General features: G+C 36.2%; 1 protein-coding gene and 1 long non-coding RNA gene across 2 annotated transcripts; one reads left to right on the forward strand and one right to left on the reverse strand.

Moving 5' to 3' along the window:
- The first annotated feature begins 1,395 nt into the window (after nucleotides 1–1,395).
- On the forward strand, nucleotides 1,396–16,138 carry LOC124084002 (indoleamine 2,3-dioxygenase 1-like). Its single transcript, XM_046430759.2, is given in 10 exon segments — nucleotides 1,396–1,573; nucleotides 5,110–5,205; nucleotides 5,330–5,449; nucleotides 9,124–9,242; nucleotides 10,420–10,434; nucleotides 11,855–11,954; nucleotides 12,365–12,482; nucleotides 13,638–13,689; nucleotides 14,127–14,275; nucleotides 15,492–16,138. Coding segments are annotated over 10 exon segments (1,224 nt in total). The 5' UTR covers nucleotides 1,396–1,474; the 3' UTR covers nucleotides 15,848–16,138.
- Nucleotides 2,122–12,388, reverse strand: LOC124084003 (uncharacterized). Its single transcript, XR_006848983.2, has 2 exons — nucleotides 11,842–12,388; nucleotides 2,122–5,588 (listed from the first exon to the last, which is right to left on the reverse strand). It is a non-coding gene; the product is annotated as an uncharacterized LOC124084003 (long non-coding RNA).
- Nucleotides 16,139–17,493: the final 1,355 nt, after the last annotated feature.

Below are 17,493 nucleotides of genomic sequence, written 5' to 3' on the forward strand. Positions count from 1 at the left end.
AGGTAACTGGATAAGCCAAGTCAAAAAATCATTTTACTAAAAAAAATCATTTTACCAAGACAAGCTTCTTTAAAAATCAATTCTGAGACATAGTTCCAAGTCAAAACAATCCAAAACTTCATTCCATGTTCAGACTCACTTATAGACATATTCAAGAAGGAAAAAAAATCATATGAATACTCCCACATTTTCTAATTCTCAAGAATTTTTTAGCATCATTGTCTTCCATGTGGATGTGACAGGTCTTAGTGATTTGTCCTTCCCTGTGCTTCCACCACCCCACCCCAACTTGGGCCAGGTTCTAAATTTGAGTCTCCCGAATAATTTATTTTACAGAAGCTTAGTCATTGTATTCTCTTTGCTTTGTAATTTTGGTTTCAATATCCCTTACCTTTTTTTATAAAGAGGACATATTCTTGTAAAGCCCAATGCTTACAGAAAAGCCATAATGTAATAAAGAATAGTGTGAGAGCTATTTAGAATGTAACCAAAACTATGTGCTAGTAAAATTTACTTCAAGGCCTGATAACCTGGATCATAAACCTATATTCTCTATTAATGTACTGCATAATAACTTTCCCTATTTTCTCCTTTTGATAATCAAAAGGAGATATGACTTCTTCTATTTTCAAAATCTCTCAGTGAACAGACTTTCATGCATCCTGAAAACCTTTACCAAATGTATCATAACTTTTGTATTTTGAAAAAGAAAACAGTTTCAAGATATTTTATCCTTTGCTTTGACTTTTAACATATTAGAAAGTCTACAAATGTGCAAGCATATTGTTTCATGATTCCCTGGCAATCAAATATAGTACATATGCAAGACAACTTCCCTATAAGTGTAAAGAAGAGAGAAGATAAGCAAATGTTTATAAGAAAAATAGGAAGGTGGAGAGGTAATATCTTTCAAATCTGTCATGTTCTTCTACTTTTTCTACTTCAAAGCCATTGGCAATAAGCACTTCAGGGTCTCATGTATTGTATTCCAGGGCTTCTGAAATAAGACATGGATAGTTTTCAAAGACCCCTGTAAGTATAAATGAAAGCCAATGGCTGGATTGACTAAATGATAACTTAGATATAGCCATGGTAAAAATTGTTTGAATTGAAGATTTGAATTTTTCCATAAAATTTTTTTTCTTGTCACCTGTTCCCATAGTTCTTGTTATTTCAATAAAAAGTTTTATGGTTTACCATATAGCAGTAAGCAAATGATGTTCTTATTGAAAAAGCCCTGATAATGAATGCAAACTTTCAGTTTCTTCATATGATGAACAAAGATGCTTTGTGGTTTTATTGTTTATCAAATTACAAATAAAGAAAGTAGAAAATGAAACTATCCCAAAAGTGGAAGTCATTTCTTTCTGCTTACGTGATAAGCTGTAGTCACTGGCTCTAACAATGACTATAAAAAATAGATGTTCTGAAACTTCTTAGAGGCTGAGGAGGATCAGTGGAGTAGACCTCAAGAATGGCACATGATAAAATATCACTTATGGAAGATTCTTGGAAAATCCTTGAAGAGTACCATATAGATGAAGATCTGGGCTTCGCTCTGCCAAATCCACTGGTAAGAGAGGGTGGTGAAATAAGGGGAAATATCACAATTGGAGGCAGAGTTTGAATAACTGTGTCTCTCTGTTCTTCAAATTTTCCTCCTAGAAACTCAGTCATATATGTAGTTCTTATTTACCTAATAGAAATTAAGAATGATTAAATAAAGAAACCATGGAAGGTATTTTACCTTTACAAAAGGACTATACTATAGATACCAAAAGTTGACTGATTACAATCGTTTTTTCTGAGGGTATTCTGAAAAGGCCAAAGTTATTAATGTCCATGAGTCATGCAGAAGCCCCTTTTTCTAGTGATATCTGTCAAACTGGTCAAAGTTTGTGCTCTTGATTTGATTTGGTTTATGAAATGATACATCAAGTAACTTTCGTCTTGTATGAATAATGGTTACTGTTTACTAAGAGTAAGATGCAAATGAGTATGAAATACCTTAAAAATTATATTTTGCAAGTTTTAGCTATAAAGCACAATGCATATGGAGAAAAATGCTTGCTTCAAAATTATATGTCCCTAAGTTGTATTCTAAAGAATGCCACGTATATCTATTTATCATTAATATTTTAATAATCACACATTTAGAGTCAGAGGGCAAGATAGTCATACAGAGGTGCCCAGCACTCACCTCTTTCACAAAGAAGCACCAGCATAACAATTAAAAGCTGAATTTTGAGGTGAGTGATTTTGGAACCCAGCAAGTTAGAGACAAGAACCCTGTAAGATACAGTCTTGGGAGAGTGGAGAGTATGGTATAAAGCTCACCGAAAAGTGCGACCCAGGTCAAGGAAAGGGGTAAAGTCCCAGCACACCTCTGTGGCCATCAGCAAAGGCAACCTTGCCATCGACATTGGCAACCTTAGCGACACGGGGGACAAGCTTGGAGCCCAGTTAGAGGGACTTTCTGGAGCGTGCACGATAGCTTGGCTCTAGAGAAGGAGTTTGCACTGTCTCCCCGCACAAACCCCAGATCCCAGGATGCCACAGGCGGGTCCCACATTGAGGGCGGAGCTATGCTGCCTTTTCTGCTGCTTACGGGATCAGGTTAATTAGCTAAGCAGTGTAATAGGCCCAAACAGCTTCCCTAAAGGTTCCAACCTCTGCCTAATCCGCCCAAGTTTCACCGTCAGTCCAGTTGCCCACAATCACGCTCAGCGGCGGACACAGCCGCAAGTTTCTGGAATAACCCGCCCAAGCAGCCGCCCTACCTCACCCAGGCGCGCAGCAGCTGAGCCACCGCTAGAAGTGGGCGTGTTGGGGGCGGAGTCACAGCGCGGTCCCTCTGGCTGAGTACCCTGGCGGGGAAGCAGCTGCCTGGCTCCGCAGGTCGGGCATTGGAATCAGCTGCAGTTTCGCCTCCTTGATCTGGCCTGGGTCCAGGCTTCATGCCCCGGCGGCGGTGGACTCTCCCAGTCGCCCAAGCCGCTGTTGGGTCCCAAGGTGCGCCGCTGCTGCTGTGGAAACTCCATTGTGCTCCGTTTCCAGCGCCATCACTGTCACTGCCAGAGTGACCACATCTACAATTGTGTGCAATTTATGAACCCTGACACCTCCCCCCCCGCCCCCCGTGGCTCCTGGAGACCTCAGGGCTTTCACACACACTGCGTCCAAACACAGGGATGTAGCTGAAGAATCTCTGTGAATTTTATTTATATCGGTTATTTTGCTTTACAGTTCACTTACAGTCTTAACTTGGTTTTAAAGTTCGAAGCCTTACCCATGTGGAATAAAGTTAAGCCATTTGTCTTCAGTCACCACAGTCCATTACTGATAACCCAAAAGGCTCACTTTGAAGCAACCTGAATGAGGCATTAGGGCAGGGTATACAGGAAGTTGTTCAGACTTCTGCCTGTGCCTCACTTCAGGATTTTGCCTAGGTCTTGCGTTTGTGTTTCCCTTTGGGTTTTGTTTGCTGTTTAGGGGGGTATTAGGAATTGAATTCAGAGGTGCTTAGCCACTGAGCCACATCTCTAGATGCCGTTCGGCACCTGGCTGTATATTTTCCTTTGATATGTGATAAAAAAATATGATCAGATCAAGAAGACACTTTTATTTGAATTTCATTTGTATTTGTTGGGCAAAAATCAAGCCTATAGTGGAACCAAAGTAGGCAATTTACATGCATACAGTAGTCCACTCTCTATGTTTTTGCTTTCGTTTGCTTCAGTGACCTGCAGTCAACCATAGTCTCAAAGTAAAATGGAAAACGCCATAAGTAAACAATTTATGAGCATTAAATTGCTCACTGTTTTTGAGTCTTATAATGAAACTTCACACCACTCCATTCCATCCCTCCCAGGACATGAGTCATCTCTTTTTCCAGTGTATTCATGCTATAAACTCACCTACCTGTTAGTAACTCAGTAGTGCCCAGGTTATGAGATGGACTGTCAAAGTTTTGCAGTGCTTGTTTTGCAACCCTTATTTTTCTTACTAATAACCCCAAAGCACAAGAGTAGTGACGTCTCTGGACAATTTAGATATTCCAAAGAGGAGTTTAATGTGCTTCCATAAAGTGAAAAGGTGAAAGTTCTTGATTTAATAAAGAAAAAAAATTGCTGTGTTGTTAAGCTCTATGGTAAGAACAAATGTATCAGTGAAATTGTGAAGAAACTATTCAAGTTGTTTTTGCTGTCACACCTAAAACTGCAAAAGTTATCACCAAAGAGCATAGTAAGTGCTTACTTCAAATGAAAAAGGTATTAAGTTTATCATAGGATGTAGATATAGGGAAAATGCATAGTGGTTAAGTGCTATTTGCAGTTTTAGGCATCAACTGGGAGTCTTGAAACATTTGCTAGAAGCATAAGAGACTTTATCCTATACAGTTTCTTCTATATTTCCAGGTGTATTTCAGTTCTTGAAAAAGATATAAATTTAAAATAATTTGCACATTATAATCCTTGTCATCAAATATTAAGACATAAAAAGACTATGGATTCTGAAATTGGAAATATATATGTCTGAATTACAAGTGTGTGTGTGTGTGTGTGTGTGTGTGTCACAAGTTATGTAAACTGAGACCAGGTTCTTTTTATTTATGACATAGAGACAACTTTTGGGGCAATTACAAGAATTAAATGAGAAATGCATATGAAATTAGTGAGCAGAAAGCCCAATCCACTAATGAGATTTTCTTCTGTTCAAAGAACTTAAAATCTAGTTGAAATGGAAAAAAATATAAAACACAAGATTACTTAATAATGACATGTAAGGTATACTCCATAGGATTTATAATGGAGAAGATTGATGTTGAATGGTATACTAAGGAAGGTTTTAGAGCATCTGTTGGGTTGAATTTTGAAAAGGATGCAAAATGAAAGTGCTTAAAGAGAGAAGAGGTGGAAAACAGAGAAGAGCTTGAGCCCTGTTTGTCAGGTGACAAAGCACAGGCTGGTGTTTTCAGACAAGTACAGGTTTGTTGGGGCAATGATGCACAAAATGTACTTAGAAGCAAGGGGAGTCATCCTCAGGAAACCAACAATATTTTACAGTAACTTCCACTAGCAAATCAAAGTCCTATTTTTTTCTTTCAAGGAGGAACTACCTCATGATTATGACGCCTGGATTTTCATTGCTAAAAATCTTCCTGAACTGATTGAGAATGGCCAACTTCGAGCAGAAGTTGAGAAGGTTTGAAATACATATTACATTTGTCTTCTTGTATGGTTGCTTAACATTTTTAAGTTGATTTCTAAGCCTAAATTAGAAATTGGATCAAGAGTGAATTGGGTCAAGTCTCTCCATTTGTTCTCAGATACCACTGCTCAGCATTGATGAGCTCCAAGGACATAAGTCACAGCGACTCGCACATTTGGTTCTGGGATACATTACCATGGCATACGTGTGGGATCGAGGTGATGGAGATGTCTGAAAGGTATGGAGATTTTCTGGTATTTCTTATGCAACATGAGTGAAAATGAAATCCAATTGATATTTAATGTAAACAATCCCAGTGTCTGGTTATAGTTTCCAGAGCATTTGCCTATCATGGGTGAGGTCCTGAGTTTGATCACCTGTACCAAAAAAAAAAGAAAGAAAGAAAGAAAGAAAGAAAAAAAGAAAAAAAAGAAAAAGAAAGAAAGAGAAAAAATTTTCAAAAAGTACTATGTACTTTTAAAGTTAAGATGAGAGAACAAAAAGAAAAGAAAATAACAGTTTACTGATTTAGCATATCAACTGTTATGATTATACTTGCCTTTTTCTTGTATAACACAGTTGCTCCATCCTATCCATACACATATGCATTCGACTTCTTTAATTTAATTATATTGTGAACACTTTTTAGTTACTACACAATCATCCTAATTGTTTGGAATAATTGTACAACTGTTCATTGAGTTACTGAACTTTTGCTTACCTACTAAATCTTCTATTGATAAATATTTAACTTTTCAAAAACATTTCATTATAAACTGGGCATGGTCACACGTGCCCTGTAATCCCAGCAGTTCTGGAAGTTGAGGCAGGAGGATGCAGTGTTCAAAGCCAGCCTCAGCAACTTTGAGAGACCCTCTGCAACTCAGTGAGACCCTGTCTCTAATAAAATACAAAAAAGGGCTGGGGATGTAGCTCAGCAGTTAAGTGCCCCTAAGTTTAATTTCTGGTACCAAAATAGAAAAAAATCAGTATTATATATGACACTACAATAAATATCTTTGAATGGCTCTTCATGGTTAATGTGTAAGTGCTTCCATCTATCAACATAGAAGAGTATCTTGGTTTCGTTCAACTCTTATCAACATAAAAAAAACCTTAATTTTAAATCATCTTGTATATATATTTATAGGTATGCATTCATGTGTCAGTCATAGTCTTACTATTAAAATAAAAATAGCAGTGAAGATCACATTGTAAATTAGGCTCATATTCAGTATCTGTCCTGTAATGCTACTAAAATCCTTGCCTTCCCATCTCTTGTAGTGGTCCCAGATTGAGCCAGTGCAAACACAGGGGTTCCAGTTAAATTTGAATTTCAGATATGCAATTATTTAGTGTATGTGTGTGTCCTGAAAAATGCAAATTTGTTGGACATCCTGTATTTTATTTGGCAGCCACAATCTTATCAAACCAATACTGGAATTTATTTATTTATTTGGGGGGAGGTTACCCGGTATTGAGCCCAGAAGCACTCAACCACTGATCCACATCCCCAGCCCTATTTTTTGTACTTTATTTAGAGACAAGGTCTTACTGAGTTGCTTAGCACCTTGGCCATTGCTGAAGCTTGTTTTGAACTCTATATCCTTCTGCCTTAGCCTCTGGAGCCGTTGGGATTACAGGTGTGCCCAACCCCACCCAGCTCTGAATTTAAGAATAAACTGGATTCAAAGGGCATCTTCTACCACTTAGTGAACACTTTCCTTTTTCAGCAAAGCTAATTAGTGTTTTATTTAGTTATTTTTCTTATCACACTGTGCTTAAAGGCAGGTGATCACATATGATCCACCTATATGATGAGTCATTTCTGACACATAGGGATAGAAGTTGTTGTTCTGCATGATCCTGGGAACAACTCATGCTAATCATTGAACTACTACATCCAGATTGGGATGATGCCAAACAGTCTAAAACTGGTTCTAGTCTTATAATCTAACTTAAAGTTTCTTTAAGTGAATAATCTCATTAGATTTGCTAGAAATATGTGTGTCTGTACTGAAAATCAGTCTATGCTAGTTGCCCTGAGCAGAAGTCCAGAGGACTTAAATAGTAGTTGGTGTCACCACTAATGCTCAGAAGACAGAACAACAAGGCAAGAGGAAAAACACTGACCAAGAACGTGGAGACCAGAAGGCATATAGTGTAATTGAAAAATAATAAATGTATCAGACTTTAGGTCAGAATTAAGAAAGAAAAGATGAAAGTGTATTTTTAATTTATCATGGTTTCATAGAGTCTTATCATTCTGAAAATAATCTCAGGAAGTAGTAGTACTGTAAAACCCGTAAAAACATGTTTCAGTGGGGCAGTTATTAAGAAAGAAAAAGTTAATGAACAAAATGTAAATAAATATAAATCACATTTTGCTTGAGAATTGGCAAGAAGTTATCATCTGAGTTTCATAGCAGCTGTATCTGTAATAAAGACATGTTTGAGCACTTTATTTCCTTTTTCCAGATCAGTTCTAGTTAATTATTCAACTAAACGTCACCCTTTTTACCCCTCTGAACATTCTCTAAATCAGAGAGGGACAAAATTATTTCCTTTTGAAAAATGTAACTATTTTGCCAGCTACAATGTTTCAGTCTTTAGAAGCACAAGCTCTTCAACATAAAGTATACATCCCAGTGTGATTTGATGACCAGTGATTTTGTCCTAACATTCTGTTCTCCTGGTTAAAGCCCTCAAAAGTCATTAAGCTAATGGAGAGTGACTTGGGTTATAACTCCTGTGGTTTTCACAAAACTGTGGCCCATGACTTATCATCATACCATCTCTATCCACTACCCCAGGCAGGCCATAATCCCTATTCTTCCCCTCCTTAGATACACACATATATCAGCCAAAGGCTGCTGATGTCAATGATTATCCCAATTACTACATGGGACAGTACAATTATAAGCTAGGTGATAGTAGATGATGAAGTCAGGCAGATAAAGGATAAAATGTTAGCTTCATGGCTAAGGGAGTTATTGGAGAACTTGGCCTGGAAAGGAGGAAGCAGTGAATGGCTGTAAGAGCTCTCGGAATCAGCTTGCCTACTTAGCCATCTAGTTAGGCAGCATTAGACAACTGTAGAATCACCCTGTGTGGGCAGAAGCCTTTTATTCTGTGGCTGATTGCAGAACAGATTTTACAAGTAGCAGGTTCAGAAAATGAAGAGTTGAGGAGGAAAAAGGGGCTGAGCTGTGTTTTCACTTCCAAACCCAGCAATTCGATGAGCCTCTATACCTCCTGAGGAAGAGAGAATGAAAGAGTTTAGCCAAAAGTGCCATCTCAGTTGATGTAGTTATTTCTACAGTGAAATACAAAGCCAGGGTAAAGGAGCTCTCTTCTTCCAGGACAATTAAATCTGAAAGATTTACTAAGCACCAAGGTCCTATGGTGAATCTTTCACGGGGGAAAAAAAGTGTCCAGGAGAATTTCCTTCTGCATTGAGCTTCAAGAGTAGCAAACTGCACTTCTACTGTCTCATATCCAAAAGTCTTAATTACAAAGACTTTGAGTATCTTTGACATAATCAATTTTATATTTTTATTTCTGGTGAATAATGTGGTGTCTTGCATAGAAAAATTACTTAATAATTATTCATGGGAAAAATGGATGAGTGAAGGGGGGAAAATAGCTCCCAAGGCCACTGGGAAGTAAAAGACCCAGGCTTTGTACTCTGTTCTTTTTCTTCCTTAGAGCCAAATTATGCCCACCCAAATTCAAAACATGAATGTTTAACAATTACCAGAGTTAAGTAATGAAATGTGGAAAAGAAAAAAAATCCACTTATTTGTTTTCAAATGCCATTATACAAAAAGCAGTCAAGGTTTTGGTACCCAGAAAGCAGCAAAAAAAGTAACACACTTCAATGATTCAAACTAAGTATTGTGTTTTAATTAGGTCTTGCCAAGCAATATTGCTATTCCTTGCTGCAAACTCTCTGAGAAGCTGGGACTGCCTCCTATTCTGTGTTATGCAGATTGTGTCTTGGCAAATTGGAAGAAAAAGGATCCCAGTGGGTATGTAAACTGTGATTATAACAGATGAATTGGAATGTATGTTATTTAAATCAATATGTAGTTATTTATTGGTTTAATTTTTGACAGTACAGTTTCTCTGGTATTGTCTATTATTTCTTGGACTATTGTGTCTGAAACTACAAATGTACAAAAGTGAGAGAGTGCTGTGTATTTAACATATAGTAAAAGACATAGAGATTCTAAATGTTCAATTTGAATTTGCCTTTTGTATACAGGTATGCATGTAACCACGTCCCCAAACAAGTTTACAAGCCACAGAGTACTTCTGTGACCTCCGAAAAGTTCTTTGTGTCTCTTTTTATTCAATTCCCTTCTCTGTTCCAGGCAAATACATTCTAATTTGTCTTATCAGAAATTAGTTTGTTTTTTATTGCATTTTGTATCAATGAAACCCTAGAGTATATATGCTTTGGTGCCTGAGTTCCTTGGATTAACACATTTTTGAGATTTTACCAATCTATTTTTAATTAATTAACTTACTTACATTTTTTGTTAATATATTATGATTAATGCAAAACACTAAAACTCATTATACCATATTCTACATGCACATACCACACTTTGATCAATCTCCTTCCACAGAACATCCCTTTTCCTCCATTCTTCCCTCCCCTTGATTCCTTTGCTCTACTCTGATAATCTCCCTTCTATTATTAACTGTTATTTTTATTATTATCATCACAATTTGAATTAATTTTTAAGTAGTAAGTTGCATGTAAGAGTTTCCATCAGGAAAGCAGCAGGGTCTGCTTCTCAGAAAAGACTGCACAGAATTGAGGCCACTCCTATCCCTCAGTGATGGGATTTGCTCCAACAAAGACCTGTGGCCATAGGTGTATACAGGAAGGAGTGTTCTACAGGTGGCTGTACCACAAAATGAAAAGATTTGATCTAGAAATTATCTTAACAGTAATAATGAGTTTTTACTATGTGTTCCTCGCATATTTAATTTTTATTTTTTTATAAATTAGATATTTCCAATGCAATCCTGAAAGATATAAAAAAAAAAAACAACAGTTTTTCTTTTTTAACTATGTCTTACCTCAGTTTGATCAATAGTATTCAATCTGATAATAGTAACTCAAAACCATTTGATTTCAATTACCTTTCTTTCTCTATTCCAATTGGCTCATGGCTTCCGGATTGATTCTACCAGGCCTATGACCTATGAGTAAGTATTCTAAGAACTATTTTTTATTCAAAGTGAATGTCGATTATCAAAGTATTACAAATACATTTTTAAATAGTTGATTGAGTTCAGGCAAAAATAATTTAGGTTATTATTAAAAGAGCAAATAATCCCATTCCTTAAAACTATATCTATGATTTTAATATGACCATGTCTATTTAATATTATAGGTAGAGAAACATACAAAAATGCAACTTGATATGAATTATGGAATTTATATGCCTAAATACAAAATGAACATACATCTATGTATCTGTGATCTAATGACCTCCCTGGGCAGAACTAGTTAACAATGTCAATAAGTAGTTATAAAGAAACCTGTTTTTGTTTGCTTGATTTTGCTTTTTACCAGTCCTTATTACTTTTGACCTATGTACTCTACATAGCCAAGAGCTGGAGAAACTAAGGTGTAAGCTTTTCCTAGTGAAGCTAGACTAATGGAAAGGAAAGGCAACTTATGAAAATTGTATAATGTTGCATGATTAATAGAAGGGACAAGAAGTTAAACTGCTAGGAGGTCTAATCAATTATCTAATCATATAACATATTTAAAGGGAAGAATCCATGAGGCAATTTATTTGAAGTGAGTCCAGAAGACAGGAAAGATGGCAGTCTATATAGCAGAGGACATAGCAAGTGTGAAGACTTGGAACTGACAGAAGTCTTGGTACATTATCAATGCTGAAGGCTAGCTGGTGTCACTGTAGACAATGATGAAGATAACAGTAGGAGAAAAAGATGAAGAAATAAATTTATAAAAAGAAGGAGAAAAGGATGAAGAAATAAATTTGTAAAAAGATTATCACTTATCTTGCCAAGGGACATAGAGCAAGCAAATAAGCTACAGGGGTGGTCTGACTTCAGAAACCAGAATTCTAACTACCACAAAACTCACAGATACACAGACATTGAAACCATTTTTGTACCAATGCCAAGACTTCAACAGAAAAGAAAAAATAGGGTCTAACCAAGTTATTTGAATTTCTTGGTCAATTCCTTTATATCAAATAAGCCACTGATAAATTGAGTGAGGTTCACAGAAAAAAATTTAATATATTTATTTTAAACAAAAGATTACTCCTTCAAACTCTACCTCAGATTTCTCTTAAAACCTTGAATATCTATATCTATTTAATGGAATAGTAGAAACAGACATATTTGTGGACTTTCTAGTTCTAAATCTAGAACAAAATCCAAGTCCCAGTGTAATTTTAAATATTATTTATTACTAATTGTATGATCTTAGATAGTGTGCCTAATATAGCTGTGTGTGTATGTGTGTGTGTGTGTGTGTGTGTGTGTGTGTGGAGTTGTTGATTTAACATGTTTGCAAACTATAAGTTATACTAAAATATACTGTGATTTTGCTAAATTTCTTGCCTATTTTACCTGATTTTCTTAGCAACATGGACATTTTGTTCTCATTTCCTGGTGAGGACTGCAGTAAAGGATTCTTCCTGGTTTCTCTGTTGGTGGAAATAGCAGCTTCTCCTGCAATCAAAGTATGTCCACTTACTTTTGAAATTTTTATGTCAATTCATAACAGAGTAATTCCTTAGTAACTGAATTATAGTAGCATGAATTGAGTTTGTGTTGGTTAAAACAATATAAGATCACTTAATTAGGGGTAATGGATTATCTTATAAAAAATATTTTATTTGCTTTTGTGTATTATCTAAAATATAAAACTAGGGGTCATATATTTAGAATCAAATTTGAAAATCCTGTAAGTAATAAAAATTTTCAATGCAATTTGTCATTAATAATACATAATGACATAATCCAATTGTTTTGACTTTTAAAATATAAATGAAGAAATAAATTTAATTTGTGGGTTAAGCTGGGGGAATTTTATATCAATGTTTAGTGGTAGGAGATCTTACATGTTTGTCTTTTATTTTTATTTTTTAAGGCAATTCCCATTATACTCAGTGCTGTGAAACAGCAGGACCAGGATACTTTGCAAAAGGCACTTCTTGATGTGGTTTTTTCTCTGAAAGAAGCCCTAAGAGTGTTTCAGGAAATTCATGGCAAGTACTGTACACATTACAACATTCTAAGAACAGTCAGATGTTTCTGATTGTCTGAAGGGTACAATCGGTTAGGAAATGAAAGTAAAAAACAGCTGTCAGTGAGCGTGGTTTCTTTCACTTGTTATATTTATCTCATTAAATAATTCCACTTTCCATATGGTAGATTTTATTATCTCCATTTTACAGATAAGGAAATATAAATTCAAAGACATAAAACACTTAAGGATACACAGGTAGTAACTAGTAAAGCCAGAATTTCATACCAGATCTCTTTAATTCTGAAGAGTATTTTGCTTGCTTCTAATAATTACGAAGACATTTGCTAAATGGGAAGGAAATTTTAAATTCTGAAAAAAAATCTTAGCTTCTGCTTGATAAGAGCTCTCTGCTAATTCTGCTTCTTCACAAGTTCACTGAGAAGCAACAGAGAAAAGCCATTGAGCTCAAAAGTTGTTGCAAAATTAACAGCTAGAAAAGCTACAAAAAGCGAACAAACAACAACAACAACAAAAAGGTTTGCAAAAGGGCATCTGCCCTACCAGGTAACAGATTTAACAAATATGTGAGTATTTATCACTGGGCTTGGAGCTACTGCTGATTGCTCCTTGGCAAAGGAGACACATTTTCAGATCAAATGTTAGTAAGTTTTGGGGAGGGAGACCTAGGGATATATATAGTCCATGGGGCTGCTGTGTTTGTTTGTTTTCTTTTGTTAAAATTTTTGGTCTCCCTCACTCTTCTGGGGGCCTCGTACATGTTAAGCAAATGCTGTACCACTAAGTCATATCTCCAGCCCGGGTTTATTTCTTGCAAGCACTTTATCTGTGTGTCAGTAAGAATACAAAGTAGTACTAGAAATGTTGACAGTTTAACTGGCCTGAGGATGTAGAGTAAGGAGGTGGGTGGCTTCTTAAACAAGCAATGTAGCAGTCTGACAGTGGACCCCATTCCATGGACATGGGTGATGAGCCTGGCACCTCCACCATTGGTAGGAGAGTGAGAAGGGCTTTTCCACATGGGCTTTGTTCTGCATAGACTGACCTGATCCCTTTCCTGAACCCTGTGATAAAATCCTGTGAGTTATTTACAACACCTTGAACTCCCTGTTTACCTCTAATGAGTCTTAATTAAACATATTCCATCTTTTTACAGAATATGTGGACCCCAAACTATTTTTCAATGTTCTTCGCATTTATTTGTCTGGGTATGTAGTATTATGCTTGAATTTGTTTTATTTCAACTAATATAAAAAACACACCAAATACTTATTGATGGTTCCTCACCATTCATGAGGTTTGGATAACAATTATGCTAAAAATGTATTTTGTAGAAAAAGAATAGATAGTATTCTCTGTTATTACTGGTCCAGGATTGCCCTAGAAGGGGAATAGGGAAACTTGTCATTTTAAATAGAGTGAATGATCTGGCTAGTGCAAAGGTAAGTTTCTTTTCTGGGAGTATTTATACCAAATTTTCTCAGAATATCATTATTATTCGCATACATGAAAATTAGGGAGAGATTTGGATAAAGAATCACAAAATCTGTCTTGTCACCTTCTAATACCTCTAGAGCAAGATTTTCAATCAGAAAATTGACAATTAATATAAAGAATGATTTTTTTTCTTTCCTTCCTGGTCTAGCTGGAAAGGAAACCCCCAGCTGTCAGAGGGTTTGCTGTATGAGGGGGTCTGGGACACCTCAAGAAAATATGCAGGGGGAAGTGCTGCCCAAAGCAGCATATTTCAGAGTCTTGATATCCTTCTGGGCATAGAGCAGATTGCTGGTGGAGGTGAGTGGAAATGGCAAATAATAATCATCGCTTGCAATAATATAACTTGCGTCTTAATATTTATAAAGCTTCTTCCCTTTGGCATCTCATCTGAGCTTATTGGATGCTTTCAGGAGAATCAGAAAAGTAAGGATTACATGGCCAACATCCCATTTCACAGACGAAGATGCAAAAACTTAAGAGGATAATGTGACAGGCTTCTTGTTAAACAGCTAGAAAGTGGCAGAGCCAAAACCCAGATCCAATTCATCCTTCTCTCAATCTGGATTTGAATATGTAATTATAGGCTGATAGACTCTGGGGGAGCCAGGATCACATGTTCTGAAAATGTAGGATGAGATTCAGAAAGAAAGTCACCTGCAAATGAAACCCAATTGTGAGCAGAAGTTGGGGAGATGAAGGCCGCAGTGACAGGAGAGGCCTGGCATATCTTGTGTGCAGCCATCCTACGGACCCAGCAGCCCAAACAGGCTTGCACAGGAGTTTAATGAGGAGCTACATTCTTCAGGAGCATTCCCACATACCTGTCATCCCATCTGCTGGGAAGGTTGAGGCAGGAGGGTTGCAAGTTCAAATCTTTAGCACTTTAGCAAGACCCTCCATCAAAATAAAATAAAATAAAATGAAAACATAGTTCAATGGTAGAGCATTTTTCTGGCATGTATGAGGCACCGCACACAGAAAAAAAAGAAAGAAAAAAAGATGAGCTACTTTTTTATATGTCTTTTTATATGTATTTCTTCTTAGAAAAACTTCTTCCCACTTAAGCTTCTATTTTATATACTAAGAGGAAAGCACTGGGCTAGGTGAAAATGTTTTTTTCTTAATTTAAAATGATCCTTTAAACTCTTTTAAACTCAATGTCGTGACCTAACAAGTGTAGATTATTTATACCCTGCCTATAACATCAGCCTCTTGGAAGAACCAAATACAGTAGAAAAATGATAAAGAAAACACATATGAACATTCTTAATATGAAAAATAATTTTTGCTCATTTTATTTTCAGAATTAACTGTAGTTTTGTGTAGTTACCATGGCTGGCTGGTAGCAGCCCAATAACTGTTTATCCTCCAAACAGGGTGATCTTAACCTCAGAACTTTTTGCTATAGTTCCTAATAGTGATCTCCAATTTGCTCTGACCTCCCTCAGCTTTCTCCCCTGACTGGGGAAGACTTTGGCCTCCCTGTTACCTTGTCTTTATCTTGTTCCTTTAGGACCTGCTGCTGAGTTCCTCCAGGACATGAGAACATACATGCCACCAGCACATCAGGACTTTCTTCACTTCTTAGAGACAGGACCATCAGTCCGTGAATTTGTTGTTTCAAAAGATGATGCTGGCTTGCAGGAAACTTTTGATCCGTGTGTGGAAGCTCTAGTCTCCCTGAGGAGCTACCATTTGCAAATAGTAACAAAATACATTGTGATTCCTGCAAGCCAGAAACCCAGGGAAAATGAAATGGCAGAAGAGCCAACTGGACAAGAAAACAGAGGAACTGGAGGCACTGATATCATGAATTTCCTAAAGACTGTAAGAAACACAACCAAGAAATCCTTTTTGAAGGATCCTTAATGTAACCCCAGCAAAGGTACATTTCATTTAAGCACAGAAATTGACATATTTTCCTGTCACTGCTCATTGAAGCAGACCCATGAATTATTGATAGATAGTAATTTACTAATGATACACCATAAAAAGATTTCTAAATAATTTTTTCTTTTATCTATGGATCTATGTAGGAAAATAACAAAAAATGATAGTATAAGCATACTACAAACAACATTAGAAATATTATAACCTGTTTGTCAATGGAATATAACGATGAAATTCAATAAAGAGAAAAATCATGTAAGATCTAATAAATCTTGCTTCATTTTTGTCTACCATTAAATATTGCTTCAGATGAGGTATACTCCACACTATTATCCCTTCAGCAGGGCCAGTGGATTCTGGTACTTTCAAAATGCTAGTGCTTGTTCATAATTACTCGTTTATTTGTATTCTCTTTGCACAATAAGCTTCAGGATGCCAGAAACACTCTGTACTATTTATTGGACCTATGTTCCCTCAGCTCTTAGTACATACTTAGCAAATAACTACTGAATAAATGAATGTATGAAGACATCTATCAGGACATACAAGAATAGGTCACCTTTGAAATGCAGTTTCTTCCTAGGTTATTGAGCACTAACACTCTAGCATGAATTTGTTTAATAATGGAATTCTGGAAAGGTAGAGATGGAAAGGAACTTAAAAATCATCTAAGCCAATCTCTGCATTTTAAAGATGACAAAATTGAGGCTCAGAAAAGTGAAATAACTTACTTAGGATAATAGTTGATATAAATAGGAAGAAATTTTGAGTTTTTGATAAGTCTTATTTTTTTTTTCTTTCTATTTGGAATAGATGAGGTTAGAGGGAAAGGAAGTATAAGTGAGGATAGGAAATGAGATGACATAGCAGGATCTTATCAGGAAGCAAATGGTCAGCCAGAAATTGGTTGCATAATGAAAGATAGAAGGAAAAACTATTCAATGCCCAGGGTATGCGATTAGCAAGCACCTTGAATTCATGAAAAGTTCAGCTCTAAGGATAAGGAATATAATTCAGAAATTTCAACGAGTATGCACAACTATGTTTGAAGAAGGAAATGCATCATGTACTTCTAAAATCAAAATGTCTAAATACCATTTTAACATCATTGCTCAAATACACCCAACCCAGTGAAATCTTGTAGCTTATAGCAAAATTTTACTTGGTTGCCTACAAAATATGCTAAATTTCAGTGGTAATCATACTTATTTGGTGAGATACGTTTTTTTCCCCTGTAAATGTTTCTGCAATTGACTACACATAATTTTATAGTGGGCAAAATATATATCTATATAGATGATAGTCTATAGGTCCAAATAACACAAAACCAGATTTTGAATTTTCCTCTAATGAATTCATATCTGCACTGAGAGAGGCAAAATGAAATACTTGATATATTTCTAAAGATGCGGCTACTTCACATCCACTGCCCCATAGTCTCTGTTCATCACAGTGAGTGTTCTTTTGGGCACTGTAGAGGATGTGTCAATGGAGCGCAAAAGCGATATCTTATTACAGGAAAATATTTTAGCTAGATGTCATAAATTCTTAGTAACATGGTTCCTTTTTTTCTTAGTCCATTTTCTCTTGCTAATAACACAATACCACAGACTGAGTATGTTAGT

Source organism: Marmota monax, unplaced genomic scaffold (assembly GCF_021218885.2).
Source record: "Marmota monax isolate L192 unplaced genomic scaffold, Marmota_monax_Labrador192_F-V1.1 WCK01_AAM20220418_F8-fsc01484, whole genome shotgun sequence".
Classification (NCBI taxonomy): domain Eukaryota; kingdom Metazoa; phylum Chordata; class Mammalia; order Rodentia; family Sciuridae; genus Marmota; species Marmota monax.